This window comes from Coturnix japonica, chromosome 1, assembly GCF_001577835.2.
Source record: "Coturnix japonica isolate 7356 chromosome 1, Coturnix japonica 2.1, whole genome shotgun sequence".
In the NCBI taxonomy this organism is placed as follows: Eukaryota; Metazoa; Chordata; class Aves; order Galliformes; family Phasianidae; genus Coturnix; species Coturnix japonica.
The window spans coordinates 52,214,840-52,232,272 of NC_029516.1; the positions used below are offsets into that span (position 1 = coordinate 52,214,840).

At 43.5% G+C, this 17,433-nt stretch overlaps 1 protein-coding gene across 2 annotated transcripts in view; it reads left to right on the plus strand.

The window, feature by feature from the left end:
* Positions 1-689: 689 nt before the first annotated feature.
* NINJ2 (ninjurin 2) overlaps positions 690-17,433 on the plus strand; it is a 41,853-nt gene continuing 25,109 nt past the window's right edge. Inside the window, exon 1 of one of the 2 annotated variants that reach the window (XM_032445396.1) lies at positions 690-943. In XM_032445396.1, the coding sequence (XP_032301287.1) occupies positions 791-943 (153 nt within the window). In that variant the 5' untranslated portion in view covers positions 690-790. The remainder of the gene's footprint in view (positions 944-17,433) is intronic. The other variant, XM_015865661.2, reaches the window with a different exon arrangement.

Below are 17,433 nucleotides of genomic sequence, written 5' to 3' on the forward strand. Positions count from 1 at the left end.
TGCATTTGGTTAAACTGTTTAAGCAGCATATATTACTTACCACACATTTTTCATGCTACTGTGACTAGAGAAATTGTTCTTTAAAAAGCCAAAGAAGCTGACCTGATCTGCAGGTGGTACAAAATAGCAGAGTTTCTCTGGAATCTAGAGAATTGCACTGATTTTTCTGCCTAAGCATTCCACCTAATAATAACTTGTTTTCCTACACTGTGATTTGATTCTGGTTGCATACGTTTCCATTCCAATGTCATCTGTAGTTGTTTTTGACTTAGGCAAAAAAGCAGAATTTGATTTCAGCCAAGACCAGCTATATCAAATTGAAGCTTGAAAAAGTGTTGGGGAGGGAAAAGGAAGAGCATTTTGGCTAGGGAGAAAAATGAGAAGAAGCGACTATAAACAGAGCAAAGTGGAAATTTTACTTCAGCCGTAACAATATCTTTGCTGTGGCAGCAGCTAACAGGCATAACTTTCTGGACCTAATCTCTTTACCCATTAGTTTTTCATCTGCACTCTCAGCTGCGTGCTGGCAAGTTGGGGCTCACGGCTGCAGCCACACAGCCCACGCCAGGAACCGCTTGGTACTCCAACTGCAACCCTGTGTCCCAGCCCAAGTGAGCTCATGAGGCTCAGCTGGGCTCTGAGAGGTAGCACAGACACGTCATGAGCACGACTGTCATGGAAAGTCTAAGAGGAACGCTTGTTCCATGCGCTGCCTGGACAATGCAGCATTGGCTGCCACCCCCTCTCTCAGCCCCCAGACGATGCCAAGGCGGGCGGCCGGCCGCGGCTGATGAATAGTGGGTCTGTTCCAGCAGCTGAACGGCCTGGTCCAGCAAGTAGAGAGTCTCCGGGAGAGCAGAGTGCCCCGCTCCTCGTGCCGTCTGCAGGGAAGGGAGCTGGGGGCAGCGGGATGGCCTCAGAAGGGGAGAGCATCAACCTGCAAGTGAGTCCATCTTGGGGAAATAGCTGGGGAGGGAGAAGCAGGAGGGAAGATCCCCACTTCAGGGGATACATCTATCTTCTATCACTCACTCCTCCATTCCGGCAGCCAATTTAACTTGCTGCTTTTTGCCTCTGCTCTCCTTCAAAGTGAAACTAGCTCTGTCCCCATTCTGCCAGGATCTAGGAGCCTTTTCCTAAAAGAGGGTAAGAAGAAGGGAATTGCTAAGAAGGGCTGCTCTGGGGGGCAGCAGGGGCAGAAGGGAGCGTTCAGCTCTCAGGAGGAGCCAGCACATACTTTATAAGCTGCAAAACTGAGCCGTTCCTCATCTCACAAAAGCCTTTTCTGTTTGGCAGAAAGTGCTCCCAATCTGGAGAGAAGAAATAAATACAGCAAATGCTGAGGGAGTGCAGAGGCCAGGGTTTCCTATGCGGGGTTTGCAGAGAAACAACACTTCTTGATAAAGCTCTTTCAGTTCTCCATGTTCCTCTTCTGAGTATTTGTGTTTTTTAAGAAGGGTGTTTCTTGTGCTCAGCGTGTGTCCTAGGAAAGGGCAACTGCCCAACGGTTTGGAAAAAGAAACTTTAGAGATGAAATGGAATCAAAACCCCAGATCACAAACACCCATCTAAAGTTCAAGCACAGATCCGTGCTTGGGACGACTATGGAGAAAGGCAAAGTATGAAGCAATGCCTGGGGTGCAGCTTCCAGGTTGGCAGCAGGGTCGAAATTTTGCTGCTGATTTAACTGTCTGTAACAGTCTTATCTGTTCTCAGAATTACAAGCAGGGAAGTCCACCTGCTGGCTCAATTTTTAATTCTTCGGTCCATCTCAAAGAGACTAAAACGTAAGGTATGTGCCCTTGGGAATAATCAGGGCCATCCTCCCAGAGCTGGAGCAGTGGACTGGAAAGAACGGTGGAGGTTCTCTGGTCCTGCAGGACCTCCTCTAAATGTACGAGATGCAGAGCAGCTTTATAAAACCTTGGAAAAGCTATGCTCAGAGATACAGACACCATAACTGAATAATACATAGAGGTAGCTTTGACAGTTAGTGTAAATACATTCTGTTTAGCATTCAGGAAGAGAGAGGATAAACTTTCCTAGGGAAAAATATGGATGAAAAGTTTCATGTTTATGCTGGATTTTTATCACGGTCCATAGATGAAAAAAAACAACTTCACAGATCAAGATGCTCAGAAACTACTGAAAAATCTGGATTTTAGATTTTTTTCCACAGTCAGACTTTTCCATCTTGAGGTTATGAAGAGCCAAAAGTGTTTCGCAGTACCAGCAGCCAAAAGTAGTCTTTACAACACTCAGAAAAGTAAATAATGCCAGAAGGAGAAAGTTTCCTTGAGTTACAAAATTGAAAAGAGCATCCATTCTAGAACAGGAGGGGGTGGAGGCTGCCCAGAGAGGTGGTGGTCCTTGGTGGTGGTCAAGAACAGTGTGGATGTGGCACTGAGGGACGTTGTCAGTGGGCATGGTGGAGACTGGCTGATAGCTGGACTAGATTATTTTAGTGGTCTTTCCAACTTTAGTGAATCTCTTGATTTGATGAGTGTTTCTATCTTTCTCTAAGTAGGATGCTACAACAAAAATCTGAGATTTGATTTGTGACAGCATAAAGAGATAAAGAGATAAAGCATAAAGAGAAGCTCACTCAGCAAAATTGAAAGTTTCCCTGGCAAGAGACACTCCCTCCGCAGTGTGGTGTCAGCCTGTGGAATTTGCCATCTCCTGGAGCAGGTCAGAAAACCAAATATTGGGGCAAGCACTGAGAAGAGGTCAGGAGGATGTCATGATCAGTAACAATATTCACAGTTCTGCGAGTTAAAAAAGGTTCTTTCAATTTCCATGACCAATGGGAAAACAAATACTCTCTTCACTCCCTACAGGCAATAACCAAGTTGCTGACCAGACTGCAAGAGATACCTTGTATTAGAGAAGATGTATGCCAGTTGTCCATTGGTGATATGTAGGGCAGATTTTTATCAGCAAGAAGTGTTTGCCATTAATCCACTTTCTCACAAAAAGCATTTTCTTGTTCAGTGTGTTTTAGAGGAGTCTCTTTGCCAGTTCTGACTTCTGGGAGGACTGACAGAACCACAAATGCCACAGAACTTTGCAGAAAGGAAAAAAGACAGGCACACGAAGGTAGAGCAGCCTTACCTAATCTGCATCAGCTAGCCAAATGCTAAGACAAAACTTAAGTTAAAACCTCTTAATTAAAAAGATTTGTTCACCTATTAAAAGACAGGACTTTAATGTGAATCAATTTAAATAATACACTCTTCTTACCAGACATCTCTATTTTGATCTCCAAGCAAAAGTTTCACCTTCCCCTACTAAACATCTGCCCCTGACAAGTAAGCATACAGGTGGAGCAGTAACATGATGAGATGTAACAGTGTGTTCTGAGATAGAAAAACACATCTGGGAGAGAAATAAACAGCCCAAAAGGTCCTATCAACAGGTTCTTTTTGCTTCAGGAAATAAAGGTTTGCAAGCCTGAATAGTAGCTTGGCCTTGATAGTCACACTCTGGCTGATTTATCTGCACTATATTACATCCCCTAACATCCACCTCTTCCCCTGATTTGCGGGGGGGGGCGGGGGGAAGAGGGGGCTTGGGGAAGCAGGGAGGAGGAGGGGGCTGTACAGGTCTGTTCTTTTCAGAAGCAAAAGGCCCATTCAATCTGTTTAGCCGTGTGTCTCAGCTGCTGCAGTTCACGATTTGGCATCTTAACACAACCCTGTTTCACATGTAATTTAAGCTAATGTACCAGACTTTGAATGGGAGCAACTGAGACGACATCCGTTCTACCCCTCCCAACACAGCAACCAGGGGAAGGTCTGCAGACAGCTGAAGTCAGTAACACTCACACATTGCTGCCACAGCTACGTCTGTCAGAGCCCCAGATGAATACTGCAAAATGGAGCAAAGGCTGGGGCTGATTCTAAACGGCTCCAGAGTCTGGTTAGGTTTGTATTTTAATATTTTCTAATTCATGAATGAATGCTGTGTTCTGGACAAGTGGGCGTTTAAAGGATGTGCACTGGATGGATGCCATCCATATTCACATTGCAAAAGGGACTACATCGCTCATGCCGCTTCTTTCTTTCTTTTTATAGTTCCTTACTCCTCGGGTTTAAAAAAAAAAAAGACAATCCTCTGGGATGAGAAGCAGAAATAATACATCACCATTTAGGGAATCATTCATACATCAAAAGTAAAAAGAGTAAACAGATAAAATAATCATTCTGGGAAAGAGCCCCTGTGCAGAAATTTTTTGGCAGAAGATATTTGGTGAACACTTAGGAACGCTACGTTCATCTGCAGAAAGAAAGACAGGTTTATAAGCAACTTGAAAGGAGGGGGGAAAGGAGGGGGGAAAAAGGGAAGTTATGGGGGGTGTTTTAAATCTCTGGATAATTCCAGTGCTCAGTTTTTGACCGGGTCAGCAGCCAGAAGATTTTGAACAGGCGGATTAATAGAGTTAGCTGTAGGCCTGACCGTAGTGGGGACTTTTCCAAAATGCCCACAAAACAATTGGAAAGTCCCACTTAGCACCGTAAAACCCATCTCTCACATCCCACTTTCAGCCTAGGCTTGACGAGGGAAAGCAGCGAGTGTCTTAGACTTCTGGTTTTGCATTTTTGTTTGTGGCTTTAGCATGTGCCTCCAGGCTGTGACGTGCTTACAAGCTCCTGGCTTGGCCGCATTATTTGCCTGCTTCTGCAGTAACAGCCAGCTTGTGCTTTCTAGTGCTGGAGGACCTTTACCCTCATTTAGCAGTTTCCTAGAATGATGGCAATATCACATTCCCAGCCAAACAGTGTCCCTGCCCCAGTGGACTTCAGTAGTGTTGTTTGGGTTCTGGGACAACCTGTGTGATTTGTGTTTGGATAACAGTATGCAGTAAGGGAGCACCTTGCAGAAAGAAAATCTCAAGTGCTTCAGAAAGAGTCACTCCTGCAGTGTGTGCAACTCAGTCATCAAGCATCTGAGAACTTATTTCACCACAGTTTTAACAGCCCTAGTCCAGCTGACACAGCCCCCCAAGCAGGAGCCTGCTCCCCACTCCCAGGGTGCGCTCCATCTCCTGTGTCACTCTTTTGACACTGGTAAAGCTAATTCAGAGGGTTAAACTCAGAGAAATCATTCTTTGCCAGGGTTTCTGTCCCTCTGTGCTGAATGGGTTCCTGGAAGGATCAGGCAAGCGCCAACACCCAGCAGGGGAAGGGCTGTGTGGCTGGGAGAGCACAGGGAGGGAGCAGGTTCTCTCCTCTCAGCAGAAGCTGCCTCTTGATTCAGATCAATTGGCTGAAGGTCCAAGTCTGAGTGTAGCCTGAGGGAGGAGCAGGGAATGTCCAAGCACTAACAATGATTGCTCTCAGTAGTGGATGTCACTCAGACTTCAAGATTTCAGATTGCTGCTTGAGACTAAAGCCTTTATAGGGCTTGCTAGAGGCTAAGGTGAAGATTCAACATGCCTTGTCAGTCAGAAGGCAGATGTGAAATACGGTATCATACTTAGGAGTGAGAATGATCCTATGCCCTTCATTCCACAGTGGCAGGGACCTGTAAAGTCGGGGCTGGTTCCACAGACTTGTAACTCTGACCCTAGAGGACAGGCAGCATAATGACAGGACACGAAGAAGGTGCCGGTACTAATCGGTCCTTTGTTCTCTAGCCAGACGCAGCATTTCTCCTCTCCCCTGTACATTCCTTCTACCAGCTCTATCTGAATGCAGACTTCCCACTTAGAACATTCACTTATGCCTGTCCCAAACATGGGGATGGTGTTTACTCATCTTGAAGAACTAAACTTATCCCAGATTTCAGGGTACCTGGTGAAAACGAGGTATGTGCAGAGTCAAACACATCTTTGGAGTCATCCCACAGAAATCAGTGGCCTTACACACTGGAGGCTGACCTGACCCCTGGCACTCCACTTTGCTAAGGGGTGGGGGAAAGACCAGTAGCAGTGTCTTAGTTTGATCCCACGCTAACAAACCATGCCCACACTGAAACTCTGAACATAAAGGGCAAGGATTTTAACAGAACACACGTCAAGTAATGAATTAGCTTGATTGACCACTTAATAAGAGGCTTTTCAAGATGCTGTTTTTAAAAAAGGTCCTTACACTGTGTTTAGGGCCAGGGTAGGATTCAGGTAGCACTGTGGTAGATAGAAGGCAGTGATAGGTCATTAGAAGGACGATTTTGCCTGATGTGTCTAAACAGCTACTAGCCAGGGCTTGGTGAGAAGCTGTGTCTACAGTTGCACGTGGGTTGAGAGCAAATCTACATGCCAGAGAGCTTCCTGGGAGACAAATTCGTCCTTGACACAACACCTCTGAAGCCTGGAGGGGCTCATAGGAAGAAACTTGAGTCTTTTATGTCTGTTGTGGCAAGAATTTCAGAGTAACCCAACAAAACTTTGCTGTGGTGTTTGCACGTTCATACTGCTTTGGGCCCACACTGAGGTCCCAGCTGTGTTCTGTGGTGGTAGCCTTTGCTCAGAAACCTTTCAGTGAAAGAAGAAAACAATACAAAGTAAGGAGAAGGGACCAAAATATTACCTGCTGGTACTGCGTGCTATTGGACTGATATAATATGTCCTCTTGCTGACATATTTTGTTTTCATAGTGTTCTTCCAGCACTCAGTCTACAGATTGAGGCTTTAGACATTTGGGTTTCAGTCAGAGCCAGAGCTGCCATAATAATAAGTTCTGGGACATTTTACCCTGCTGTCTGGGAGGGTTTCTCACAGCACTTCACCTCTATGTATGGCAAAAGTGTTCTGAAGAAACTGAGGGATTTACAAAAATTAAAGCACCTTGTTGGAAGGAGGGGATCATATAGGCTGGAGTGCTGCCGCCTCCCTGATGTAAAGGAAGTGGACCTCAAAAGTCAGTTGCTACAAAAGAATATTAAAAATAGTAGATTTCTGTCTGCTTAATGAATGTCATACAGCTGAAGCATGGTAAGAGAGAGAGAGCAGGCATTGGAGATGTTGGCCTCCTGGGGGTACAGGAAGAACATGAACCTGTTCAGAGGGTGACAAGATGGCACCTGCATAGTGCCAGAGGCTGAGGGGTCACACAAGTCTTTGTGTGGTAGAGACCTTATGTTCTGCCTAGAGTGGCAGTGAATCATTACTGATGCACCCCATTTGGAGGATGGGAGCCACCCCTGATTATCCCCCTTCCTTCTCATCCCACCATTCCCCCACAAGCAGCCCTTTAAGGGCCCCATCTGTTCTACACAGACAAGCATCCCCCACATTTGCAACCTGCAGATTTGAGTGCACAGGGAGTGGAGGGTTTTATTTAGTGGCTAATCCATGTCCTGGTTATGGTTATCATAACACATGGTTTTCCTTGCTGGCCAATGTCAAAGCCTCACATCAAACCATCTTTGTGTGTTGGAGCCCTCTACAGTGGGAAGCCCCTGCTAAACCAAACAATTTTCATGTCTTTTATAAAAGAATTGCCTCGTTTGGCCTCATTCCATCCCACGGCTGAGAGCTGAATCATTCTTCTGCTTCTCTGTTCACCCTCATTTGGCAAACAGGTACAGGTCCTCCTCTCATTTAGCCAATAAAAATAGAAGCCTTCAGCCTAAGCTACCATTTCTCAGCCCTTTCTGAGAAATTCATATTCATGTGTCACGTCTCTCTGCTGGCAGCCTGCAACGGGTGACATTGCATGTATATGGTAACACCCACACAGAAGCATGAGCTTCTCCAAATATGAAAGGGCATGTGGATATTTTCACTGCCATTTCCCCATCACTGACTTGTGAGTCAAATGTTTATAAAACTCTCTGTGAAAAAAAGGGAGTAGAAGAAACCAGCTCCAAGAAACTTAACACTACTGAAATCTTGATTGCTTCGGGTATGTAAACACGCAACAGAAACTTGAATTGGACACCAGAATGATGGAAGAGCCCAATTGCAGATGCTTCAAGATTCACATCACCAGGCACAATACACCTTGACACGCACCTTTGAAGAAGGCAAATTATAATTCCTTGTCAAATTACATGAATCAGCTGTGTGATTCTATAATTATAGCTGTGAAAACCTTTCTACTTGGGATCTTAGAATGTTCAATCCAAAATAACCCTTAGGGAAGAAATTTCTCATGAAACTTCTTAGGTCAAGGTTCAGCCAGTGCTGGAAATTCTGGGGGAATCCTACCAGCTACTTTAGAGAAATGAGAGCACAAAAATGAGGTGCTGTTCTGGTTTGTGGATTGTTCAGGCTCTCTTCTTTTTCTTTATAATTTTTGCAAATATTTATGCATGTTTGCAGAACTTTTCACTTTGTACCCACACAATTCAAAATAATATTTTTCTGGGGGGAAGAAGGAAGAAAAACCCAGGTTCACCACAGGAGTTAGTTATATGAAGAAAATCACTGCTCCCACCAGTATGAAAAGAGTCAAAAAGCAATCAGCCATTCAACTGTAACCTATGTTTTTACTGAAAGTACGTATCTGTAGAAAATATAAACACTGAAATATTCCACAGAAGTTATGTGAGAGCCAAGCTCACTGCCCATAATTTTCCAGGCATTTTATAAGTATCAGCGGACTTAACTTCCCAGTCTGTGTGTGTAGAAACAAGTGTTTTCTTGCCTATTTTACGGACTGCTAAATGAAAGCAGAGGGACTTCTGGTGTACCCAAAGGCACACATATAGAAACTGACAGAAGTAGGAAGGAAAAACTGATTGCCTGAATGAACAGGTGAACTGGTGTGCAGCAGAGTGGTCTGTTGATCTATTTCTCCTTTTTACTTGCTAAAGCCTTAATACACAGTATTTTTTTAGGAATTGTTAAAGGTTGCTGTATTTAGCCATCAGAGACCACCCTGTTAGTTCACACAATGTAAAGTAAAACATTAATTGGAGCTGCCAAAAACAGACCAAACACAGTTCCCACCCTGCTGTATGGAACTTCAACATCAGTTGGAAACGGTCTTTGTTGATGGGCTTTCAAAAGCCCAGGCACACAGCTGTGTTTGCATGTCTTTTTTGGTGGAGCTAGTCATGTTCAGCCACGTTGATGTAGGAAGCAAACACCAAAGCAAAAGTGAAGCAAGCTAAATTAAACGTAAATTATGACTCAGGATGATCACACATGTTCGTGATATCACTATTCTACTTTAAGTTTGAACCCCTTATCAGCTGTTTCAAGATTAAATGTTTCTTCATGTCCCTTTGTGACTTCAGGCTGTGGCCACATTTTTTAACTGACTGAAACTACAGGACAGGAGATTAATCTTCACCACCACCACCAATTATTATTGCTCTGTCAGCACAGCTGTTCAAGGTAATCGCTCTATCAAGATCGTCTGGGCTAGGAAACCTCCATCACTGAGTGTCTAAGATAACCCACAACACTGTGAAATAACTTGTTTAGGGAACATGCAATTATGTCTTCTTCCATGGAAAAACTAAGTCCCCTGTCTTCTTGAGTCTGGACAGAAACAGAAATGGTAGGTCCTTTACATAGGCCCTCATCCATATTACTACCACGGGACAATTGTTCCCATCCTTGGATTTTTCTTGGTTGGTCATCTTAGCTGAAGGTCTAGTTATTCTGGGATGATTTGGGAAGATCATGAGGTATACAATCTAGGTTCTTCCTAACTTAGCAGAAAAGAAAAAAGAAAAGATAGAAACAGAAATACAACCAAAACCACTCCTACACAACACAAGTGCCTTTTTTTCCCTCATCTTTAGCCTTTGGCAATGCCTTGACTGGCAATCCACAGTGATCAGAGAGACACCGAGCAAAGATTTAATATGCCACAGGAAAATATAATGTACTGCTTCTTTCCTCTCTTTTAATAGAAACAGATCTGAACTCCATTTTCATCTCCCTGTACTAGATTCCTGGGAGCTGATCCGGGACCAAATCCTTAGCCAGTCCCCATTTTTTGGCATGGAGCTGTGAAAAAGTTGCCTAAGGGAGTTGTGTCAAAGGGCTTTTACTTTGCTCTTAATGGCCTCATGTAGAGTCTGAAGGAATCTGAAGTGCTCACGAAATGTGGTTTCCCCTCTGGTGTTTGCTGTTCAGCTGGCTCAGCAGCTCAGCGTTAAAAACCATTGTGAGTGGATTTAGAACTTGTGAAATAATGCTAGCCTATTCAGATCCAGAGAGGGATGGGCAAAATCCATCAGCACAATAAAAGCCCCTCTTCCATCCTCCTCAAACAAGAGTGCAACAGAGTTGAAGGGGGAAAACTACTCATACCTAGGCACAGCTATACAGATCCTAGAGGAGGAGATAATGGAATATGAAAATAAAAAATCTAATAAAGAGGGAAGGAAGGAAGGAAGGAAAGGAAGGAAGGAAAGAGGAAAGGAAAGAGGAAGGAAGGAAGGAAGAGGAAGGAAAAGGAAGGGAAGGAAGGAAGGAAGGAAGGAAGGAGGAAGGAGGAAGGAAGGAAGGAAGGAAGGAAGGAAAAGGAAGGAAGGAAGGAAAGGAAGGAAGGAAGGAAGGAAGGAAGGAAGGAAGGAAGGAAGGAAGGAAGGAAGGAAGGAAGGAAGGAAGGAAGGAAGGAAGAGGAGAAAAGGGAGGGAGAAAGGGAGGGAGAAAGGGAGGGAGAAAGGGAGAGAGAGAGAAAGAGAGAAAGAGAGAAAGAGAGAAAGAGAGAAAGAAAAGAAAGAAAGAAGAAAGGAAAGAAAGAAAGAAGAAAGAAGAAGAAAGAAAGAAAGAAAGAAAGAAAGATAGAAGAAAGAAAGAAAGAAGAAAGAAAGAAAGAAAGAGAGAAAGAGAGAAAGAGAGAAGAAAGAAAGAAAGAGGAAAGAAGAAGAAAGAAAGAAAGAAAGAAAGAAGAAAGAAGAAAGAAAGAAAAGAAGAAGAAAGAAAGAAAGAACTTAAAAAAACAACCTCAGTGTAAGAAGCAAATCATGAAGGAGGGAAAAAAAATCAGGGAATCGGGGATAAGGTGAGTCTTGTCCTTGATTAGAGAGGCTGGTCCCCTCCTCCTGCCCTGCAGCCAGGAGAGCTGGCCCAGTAAAGAGCTCCAGCCGGGTGTGGTGCTTGGCAGCACAGCAGGAAAAGCTGGAGCTTGTCTTGGTTAGAGTTGCTTTGGTTGTGCAAGGATATCACTTTTCTTCTTTCATGCCTGTGATTTAAGAAAGGCCAGGGTCCTGCAAAGCGCACAACTTGGCATAACCATGGGAAGAAAGTAGGAAAACTGATGAAGAACTCAGAGGCCTATTTCCTTCCTGGGGAGACAGGTAAAAATTCAGCCAAAGCTCAGAGCCTACAAAAGACAGATTATGCATGCTAGTAAGCAAAATGTGGGGATAGAGAGAACTGAGAGATCTCAAAGTCTGTGTCCCCAGAAATCGGAGAAAATGGAGCTTCCCGCTTCATCCTAGCCTGAGCTACTAAGTATAGCAAGAGGAATGTTTAATCTCAGCCTATCTAATACTCAGTTATTCCGCTGAGACCATGGAGGGAAAAATAGATAACTAATGGCTGCTCTGATGTGGACGGCATTGCAGGCATGCTGCAGATCTGTATCAGTATGCAGAGATTTGAACTCAGGACAGGGCTCAGGCAGTTCCATAGCAGATGACAACAGTTCTTGGCAGCTACTAATTAGGTAAGATTTGGTTAGAAATGCCTGGCTAAGAAGTTCTCTGATTCATTTCCAGCCCCCTCTGCACTACACTGAGCCACAAGCCTCCAAGCATCACCCTCAGTTATTGATCTGGGGCTTAGGGTGGTCATTGGTCATGGCAAGATGGCAGTTCTCTTGTGGATCCCCGGGTCTGGAATGGGCTGAGGATTCGGACCTGGGCCAGTGTGTGATGAACTCAGGTGTTTACAGCCAGGGTGGGGCAGGGGCTGAGCCCAGTGGGTCATGTTAAAGGGCTTCCTGTTGCCTCGCTTGCACAATGTACAAACAGGGACATTATCTCTCCTGTGGGAGCAACTGAGTCAGATGCTTGGCCAGATGCAGGGAAAGGTGTCTCCATAGCCACTGACAGCAAAGAATAGCTTAAAAAATATATCCATCCCTTTGTGGCAGCAAATGATAACATTACAGTCTTCTTTATTGTGATCCCAAAACAATTTTTTCCTTCCTTTGCTCTCCTCTGTTTTTTTCCTATCTGATGAAAACTTGTTTTTGGTGTCCTTAATACAGCTTTTTGGGCCTTCTCCCTTTCTATTTCTATCTATCTCTCTATATTTATTTCTATTTTATAATTAATCAAATGACATACAAAAAGCAAAGTTCGGCCATTCTAAACCCCGAGAGAGTAATGCAAGTGCAAATGACATTGATACGCCTTTTCAGCTTTACCATGATCCCTGTACAACTAACCATGTATGTCCATGGACTTCATAAATTACTTTGTGAAACAGGTTGTGGATATAAGTGGCTGCAGGTCTGGCTGGTGCAACCTGAGACAATACTGTTCCCAATGGCATTCTGCTATCCTTCCATCAGTAGACAATGCCTCTAGCCCCATTCACCTGCTCTGAGAAATAAGGGGAAGGCAACTAGCTGAGTAACTGTTCTTGCTATATGAGTCCTTTCCATGGACATGCTGTATCAGTGCCCTGCACACAATGAGGTGCTTCTTCATTTGTTATCATCCATCCAGTGAGTATAGTTGTAAGGCAGATTCAGCACAAACAAGAGCAACAGCACTTGTGGGAAGCTTGTCTTAGGATTAGTGAAATACAGAGACTAAGAGGAGGCTTGATTTAGTGATCACAATCTTTGCATGGGAAGATCCATGTCCTTTGAAGGTCTGCTTTTCCTCCCAGTGTGTTGTGAAGGGCAGATGGGCCTTCGTGACTCCTCTTGGTTGCAGTATAGATAATATCCTGTGGGCCCAAAACTGTGGGAATATTGCATCTGTTACCAAGCAGCATTTGGTCTGCTTTTTGCCCAAGGCACCCGTACTACATACACAGTCAACGCTAACGTGTTGCTACCTGTGAGGAAAGGGAAATTCACATTCTGTGCTTAACTGCTGCAGGAGCTAAGGTATTAGGAGGATATGTGAAATTAAGGTAGGAAGGGCTGGGAAAGAGAGGAAAGGCTTCATAACTACATTCAAATATAATAGGTGCAGCTGAGTGGAAGCCTTCAAGGGTGAAGACTGACAAGGTATTCTCTGAGGCAGTCTTTCTTCAGAAGGTAGTTTACCAGGTAAAACCTCTGCAAAATGGCCAGTAAAAACAGGAATGTTTGGTGCCAAGGGCGAGAACTGAGAAGAAGAACTGTAATGATTTCACACTAAATATTTGCCTTCCTGTCAGGTAAACGTAGATTAAGAGTCCCTGATCGTGATAATCGTAGTAATATATGGAAAGATGTTTATTTCAACCATCTTTGATTATCTCAGCATCAGCACAAAAGAGGGTATCGTATCAGGTTGCCCAGTCAAGACATAAGTAGCTGTGAATAAGCAGTAAGAGACACAGTGGCATCATTTCAGTTCTGCAGAGGAACAGACTGTAGCAAGCACAGAGAAAGGCACCACAAAACACTTTCACAGAGGTACCTCACACTGTGACATCAGTAAAACCCTTCTTATCCAATGATGTGGAGCTCTGCTGAGGGAGGCAGGAACCAAGAAAGGAAGATTTGAATCAAATGGAAATGAACTATAGTGACAATATGCTTTCATTACCTTGTGCTAGATGCATGTAAATGTTTTAGCACACAACTATAACTGGGAGCCAGTTATGAGCTGCACTCTGAGCCCATATCAAGTAAAGACAATCACAGCAACTGTGGAACTCTCAAATACAAGCATCCATTCTAGTCCATAACAAATGGCCCAGTTTGGGTTTTATTCTTACTTCTCCCCAGCCTTATTCTCCTTAAGTCTTCCATTCTGACATACAGAAGTTTATTTGGGCACAGCTTTTTGGCTGCCTTCATATAAGAATCCAACTGCAGCACAAAATGAAGGCTGAGTGAACCCAATTGAAATCGAGGGCATTCGTTCTGCATTTGTGGTTCCCACTTATTTTGTCCCCCAGCCATCTTGAAGGGAGAAACTACAGGATAAACACCAGAAGCAATTAATAAAGGAACCATAAGAAACCAGTTGCTTCAAAAGTTTGCTTCTCACTTCAGAAACTTACAAGTACTTTTGGTGGCTGATTGTGAGTGCTTTTCAGATAACTATATTTGCAGAATTTGGGCATTCAGTTGTTATTCTGCTTCAGTCTCCTCCCATTCCTATTCTGGCCCAGAGTCTTTTACTTCTCTGATATGGTCTCCTAGGAAGCCCTCATTTGCTGCACCCCTTTCCAGAGGTCTCTCAAAGCAACCCAGGAGATCCATGAAAAACACAATTGTCACTAAGGGGATTTGGGCCTCTCTTTAATTTCTGCTGTGCTTTACTTCAGCTCCTCATTATAAAGTTAGCTCCTCAAGGTTCTTTGTCTCTGCAGGGTTGAAAGTTGCTGACTGAATGTCTGGGTCCAATTTGCCTCCATTTTTTCCTTTAAGTGGCCATCCATAGCTCTGCAAAATGTTTGTGTAACCCTACAAGATCTTTCACGCCAATCTTATTTAAGATTCTAACCTCTTTTTTTTTTTTTTTTTTTTTTTTTTTTTTTTTTGCAGTGAATTCAAGAAGAAAAATAAAAGCACAGTCTGAATAATAGGTACTAGAAAAAAATACTGGCCTAATATTTTAGTATAAAACCTCAACTGTGCTTTGTTTTTGTTTTTCTCTCTCCTCTCTTTTTTCCTTCCCCCCTCCACAGAAGGAAGAAAACTGTCGTTTCTCTAATCTGAGAATGAAATTCCCAGGGACAGTGTATGAGAAAACAGCAATAATATACAGAACACCCAGGAACAGTTGCTGAAAGATTCTCAGGGTGTTACTTTTGGCAGGACATCAGGTTCCAGTCAAACCCTCTGAAAGCACAAGGCTAACAACAACTATCATAATATTTTACTGCAGACAAAGTATTTTATCTGAGGGTCTTTTGTAGGCTTCTGTGAATGGCAGATGAGCTCCTTCCGGAGGGGTGAGTGAAATTAATGCTCTGTGGATATTTTCACAGGTTCATGGTTTTAGAAGGTGGGCTGTCATGTACAGTGTTAGAGAGTAGAGAAAGAAAAGAGTTAACGTGTATAGGCAAGTGCAGAGCATTCATAGTAGAGAACTTGCAAAGACACAGTAACCTATTTTTTAGTGTTCTCACTAAATCAACTGCTGACATTCCTCATACACCATCTGAGCACCTGTACACAAACCAGGTAACCAAAAGTTACGTTGTGCAAATACACAAAGTGCTAGGTGAATTCTTGCATGCCTATTTGACTCTAATGTGAAATTCTATATATTGTGATCGCAATTCCTGCTTGGCAGCTTTTTGCATGTTTTCTGGGACAACTCCGGGACTTTAAGATATAACTATAGCCACCACATGTACATGAAATATTAAGGACTAGAAATAAAAGATTGGTATATGTCATACTCCCTGCTTAGAGGCATTCAAGGCCAGGCTGGATGGGGCTTTGAGCAACCTGGTCTAGTGGGACATGTTCCTGCATACAGCAGGGGGTTGGAACTGAATGATCTTAAAGGTCCTATCCAACCCAAACCATTCAGTGATTCTATGATTTGCAAAGTGCTAGAAGTTTGGGACTCAAACCCACACTTTGCAGCATTGGGCTCTGTTCTGGGAAACCATTCCACAGTGCAGCTGCCTTTCACAAAATACAAGATGCTGCTTCATGCTGGGCTACTGGTCAGTCTCAGACTGTATTTCATATGAAGGTGTTGCTGGACTTCAGTCAGCAAAACTCCCAGTGGAAACAGTTTCTGCCAGTCAAAGAGGTTTATTTGACAAGGAAAAAGTATCACGACATAAGCAGTACAGAAGATAAAATAGCATCACTGACATCTTTTAGTGCTAAATTTGATTGCTTATGGCTTTTAGCACAAATATACGTTCTAATATTGCTGCACTGATCTTACCTAAATTACCATAAGAGGAGAACATATTTTGAGATAAGTTTTCCCCTTCCTCAGAGTCTCTCAGTGCATATTTCCTATGAGGATTATTTGCTTTTTGTTGTCATTTGGACAGTATACATTGCTTTAACTTCCCAGCCCAGTGCTCTCATTGGACAGCAAATGCTGTTGAGAAGTCACTGGCTGTGACCCCTAACATACAGAGACATGGAATTTGTGGTCGCTGTACACATGAAGGAAATTACCTGAAACAAGACTTGCTTCCTCTACATCATAAGGTTAACTACAAAAGCAACAAAGGTTTTGTCGTAACACCCCCAGTCCAAGGCAATGACTAACAAGCAGAACGATTAGTTATCAGGATGATCTCATAGCCTGCTACTCCCCAAAAGGGGAGGTCCCACTCTTCAGCCTACAGCTCCCTTTCTCCCTCCTGACCTCCTGCTCCCACAGGCACATCCCACCTTCCCTTTTTTCTGGCACTGGACAGACCCCTCTCAAACAATTCGGAACACTAAAGCTGCAGGAAGTAATTTATTTTTTGCTTAATTTTGTTAAATAGCTTGGCTTAATGAGCTGAATTGGCTCAGAACAGGGTCTTATGAAAGATAGAGTGAAGAGAGCACAAGACTCATAGCAGGTTCGGTTTGCTTTGAACTCTTAGATCAGCATAGCTACAAGGTATAACCCCCAGCATCTTGCAGAAGAAGCTTTCTTCATGGTAGTTTTGCTTCCTTTATTTAGATGACTCCAGCTACTTTCTGAGAGAATTTATTCAAATCAGAAGGGGGGTTAGCAGAATAATTGGTGTAATTCAGAAGTTGCATTCAGCTACAAATGGACTCCTCGAGCTTTACTCTGCAATACCACTAAAGAATGAGGAGGGGCAATGAGAACTGATGACACATGGCTGGAATAGCTTTTATAGGTTGATCATGCTGCGATGGCTCACCGCTGGGAGCTGTGTAATGCTTTACTCACTATCAGATATACCCACATGTCTTGCCTGTGGCTTGGAGCAGTGTCTATCAGTAAGCGAAAGCAGACAGAAGCACACCAACCACTATGCTTCACTTCAGAATTCAGTCCATTTTCTCTGTCTAGTTTTTTTGCCCTGGTCCTGAAGGGCACCTTGTCAGAATCCTTAAATAAGCTTCAGTGCCACCCTCCTGGAGTATTTGCATGCTCCTTTCAGCACTCTGCTGCTGCTCAGAGGTGACAGAAGATGTGTGTGTCTAACTGCTATCATTGGACATAGGTTTAAAGTTTAACAATTGATCGCAGCAGCTGTATTTGGAAGCTCAGTTCTGACAAAGGAAACTTCTCTCATCCCCAGGTTTTGCTTTGGAAAAGCCCCGGAGTTATGGTCAGAGATTTGAAAGATTTATATATATATATATTTGAGGTGTTAAAAGAATGGTGTGGAATTTCTCATGCAGCCATCTGCCCTTGAAACGCAGCAAAAAACTCACCAGCTCTCACCTCCATTCCTTACTGAGC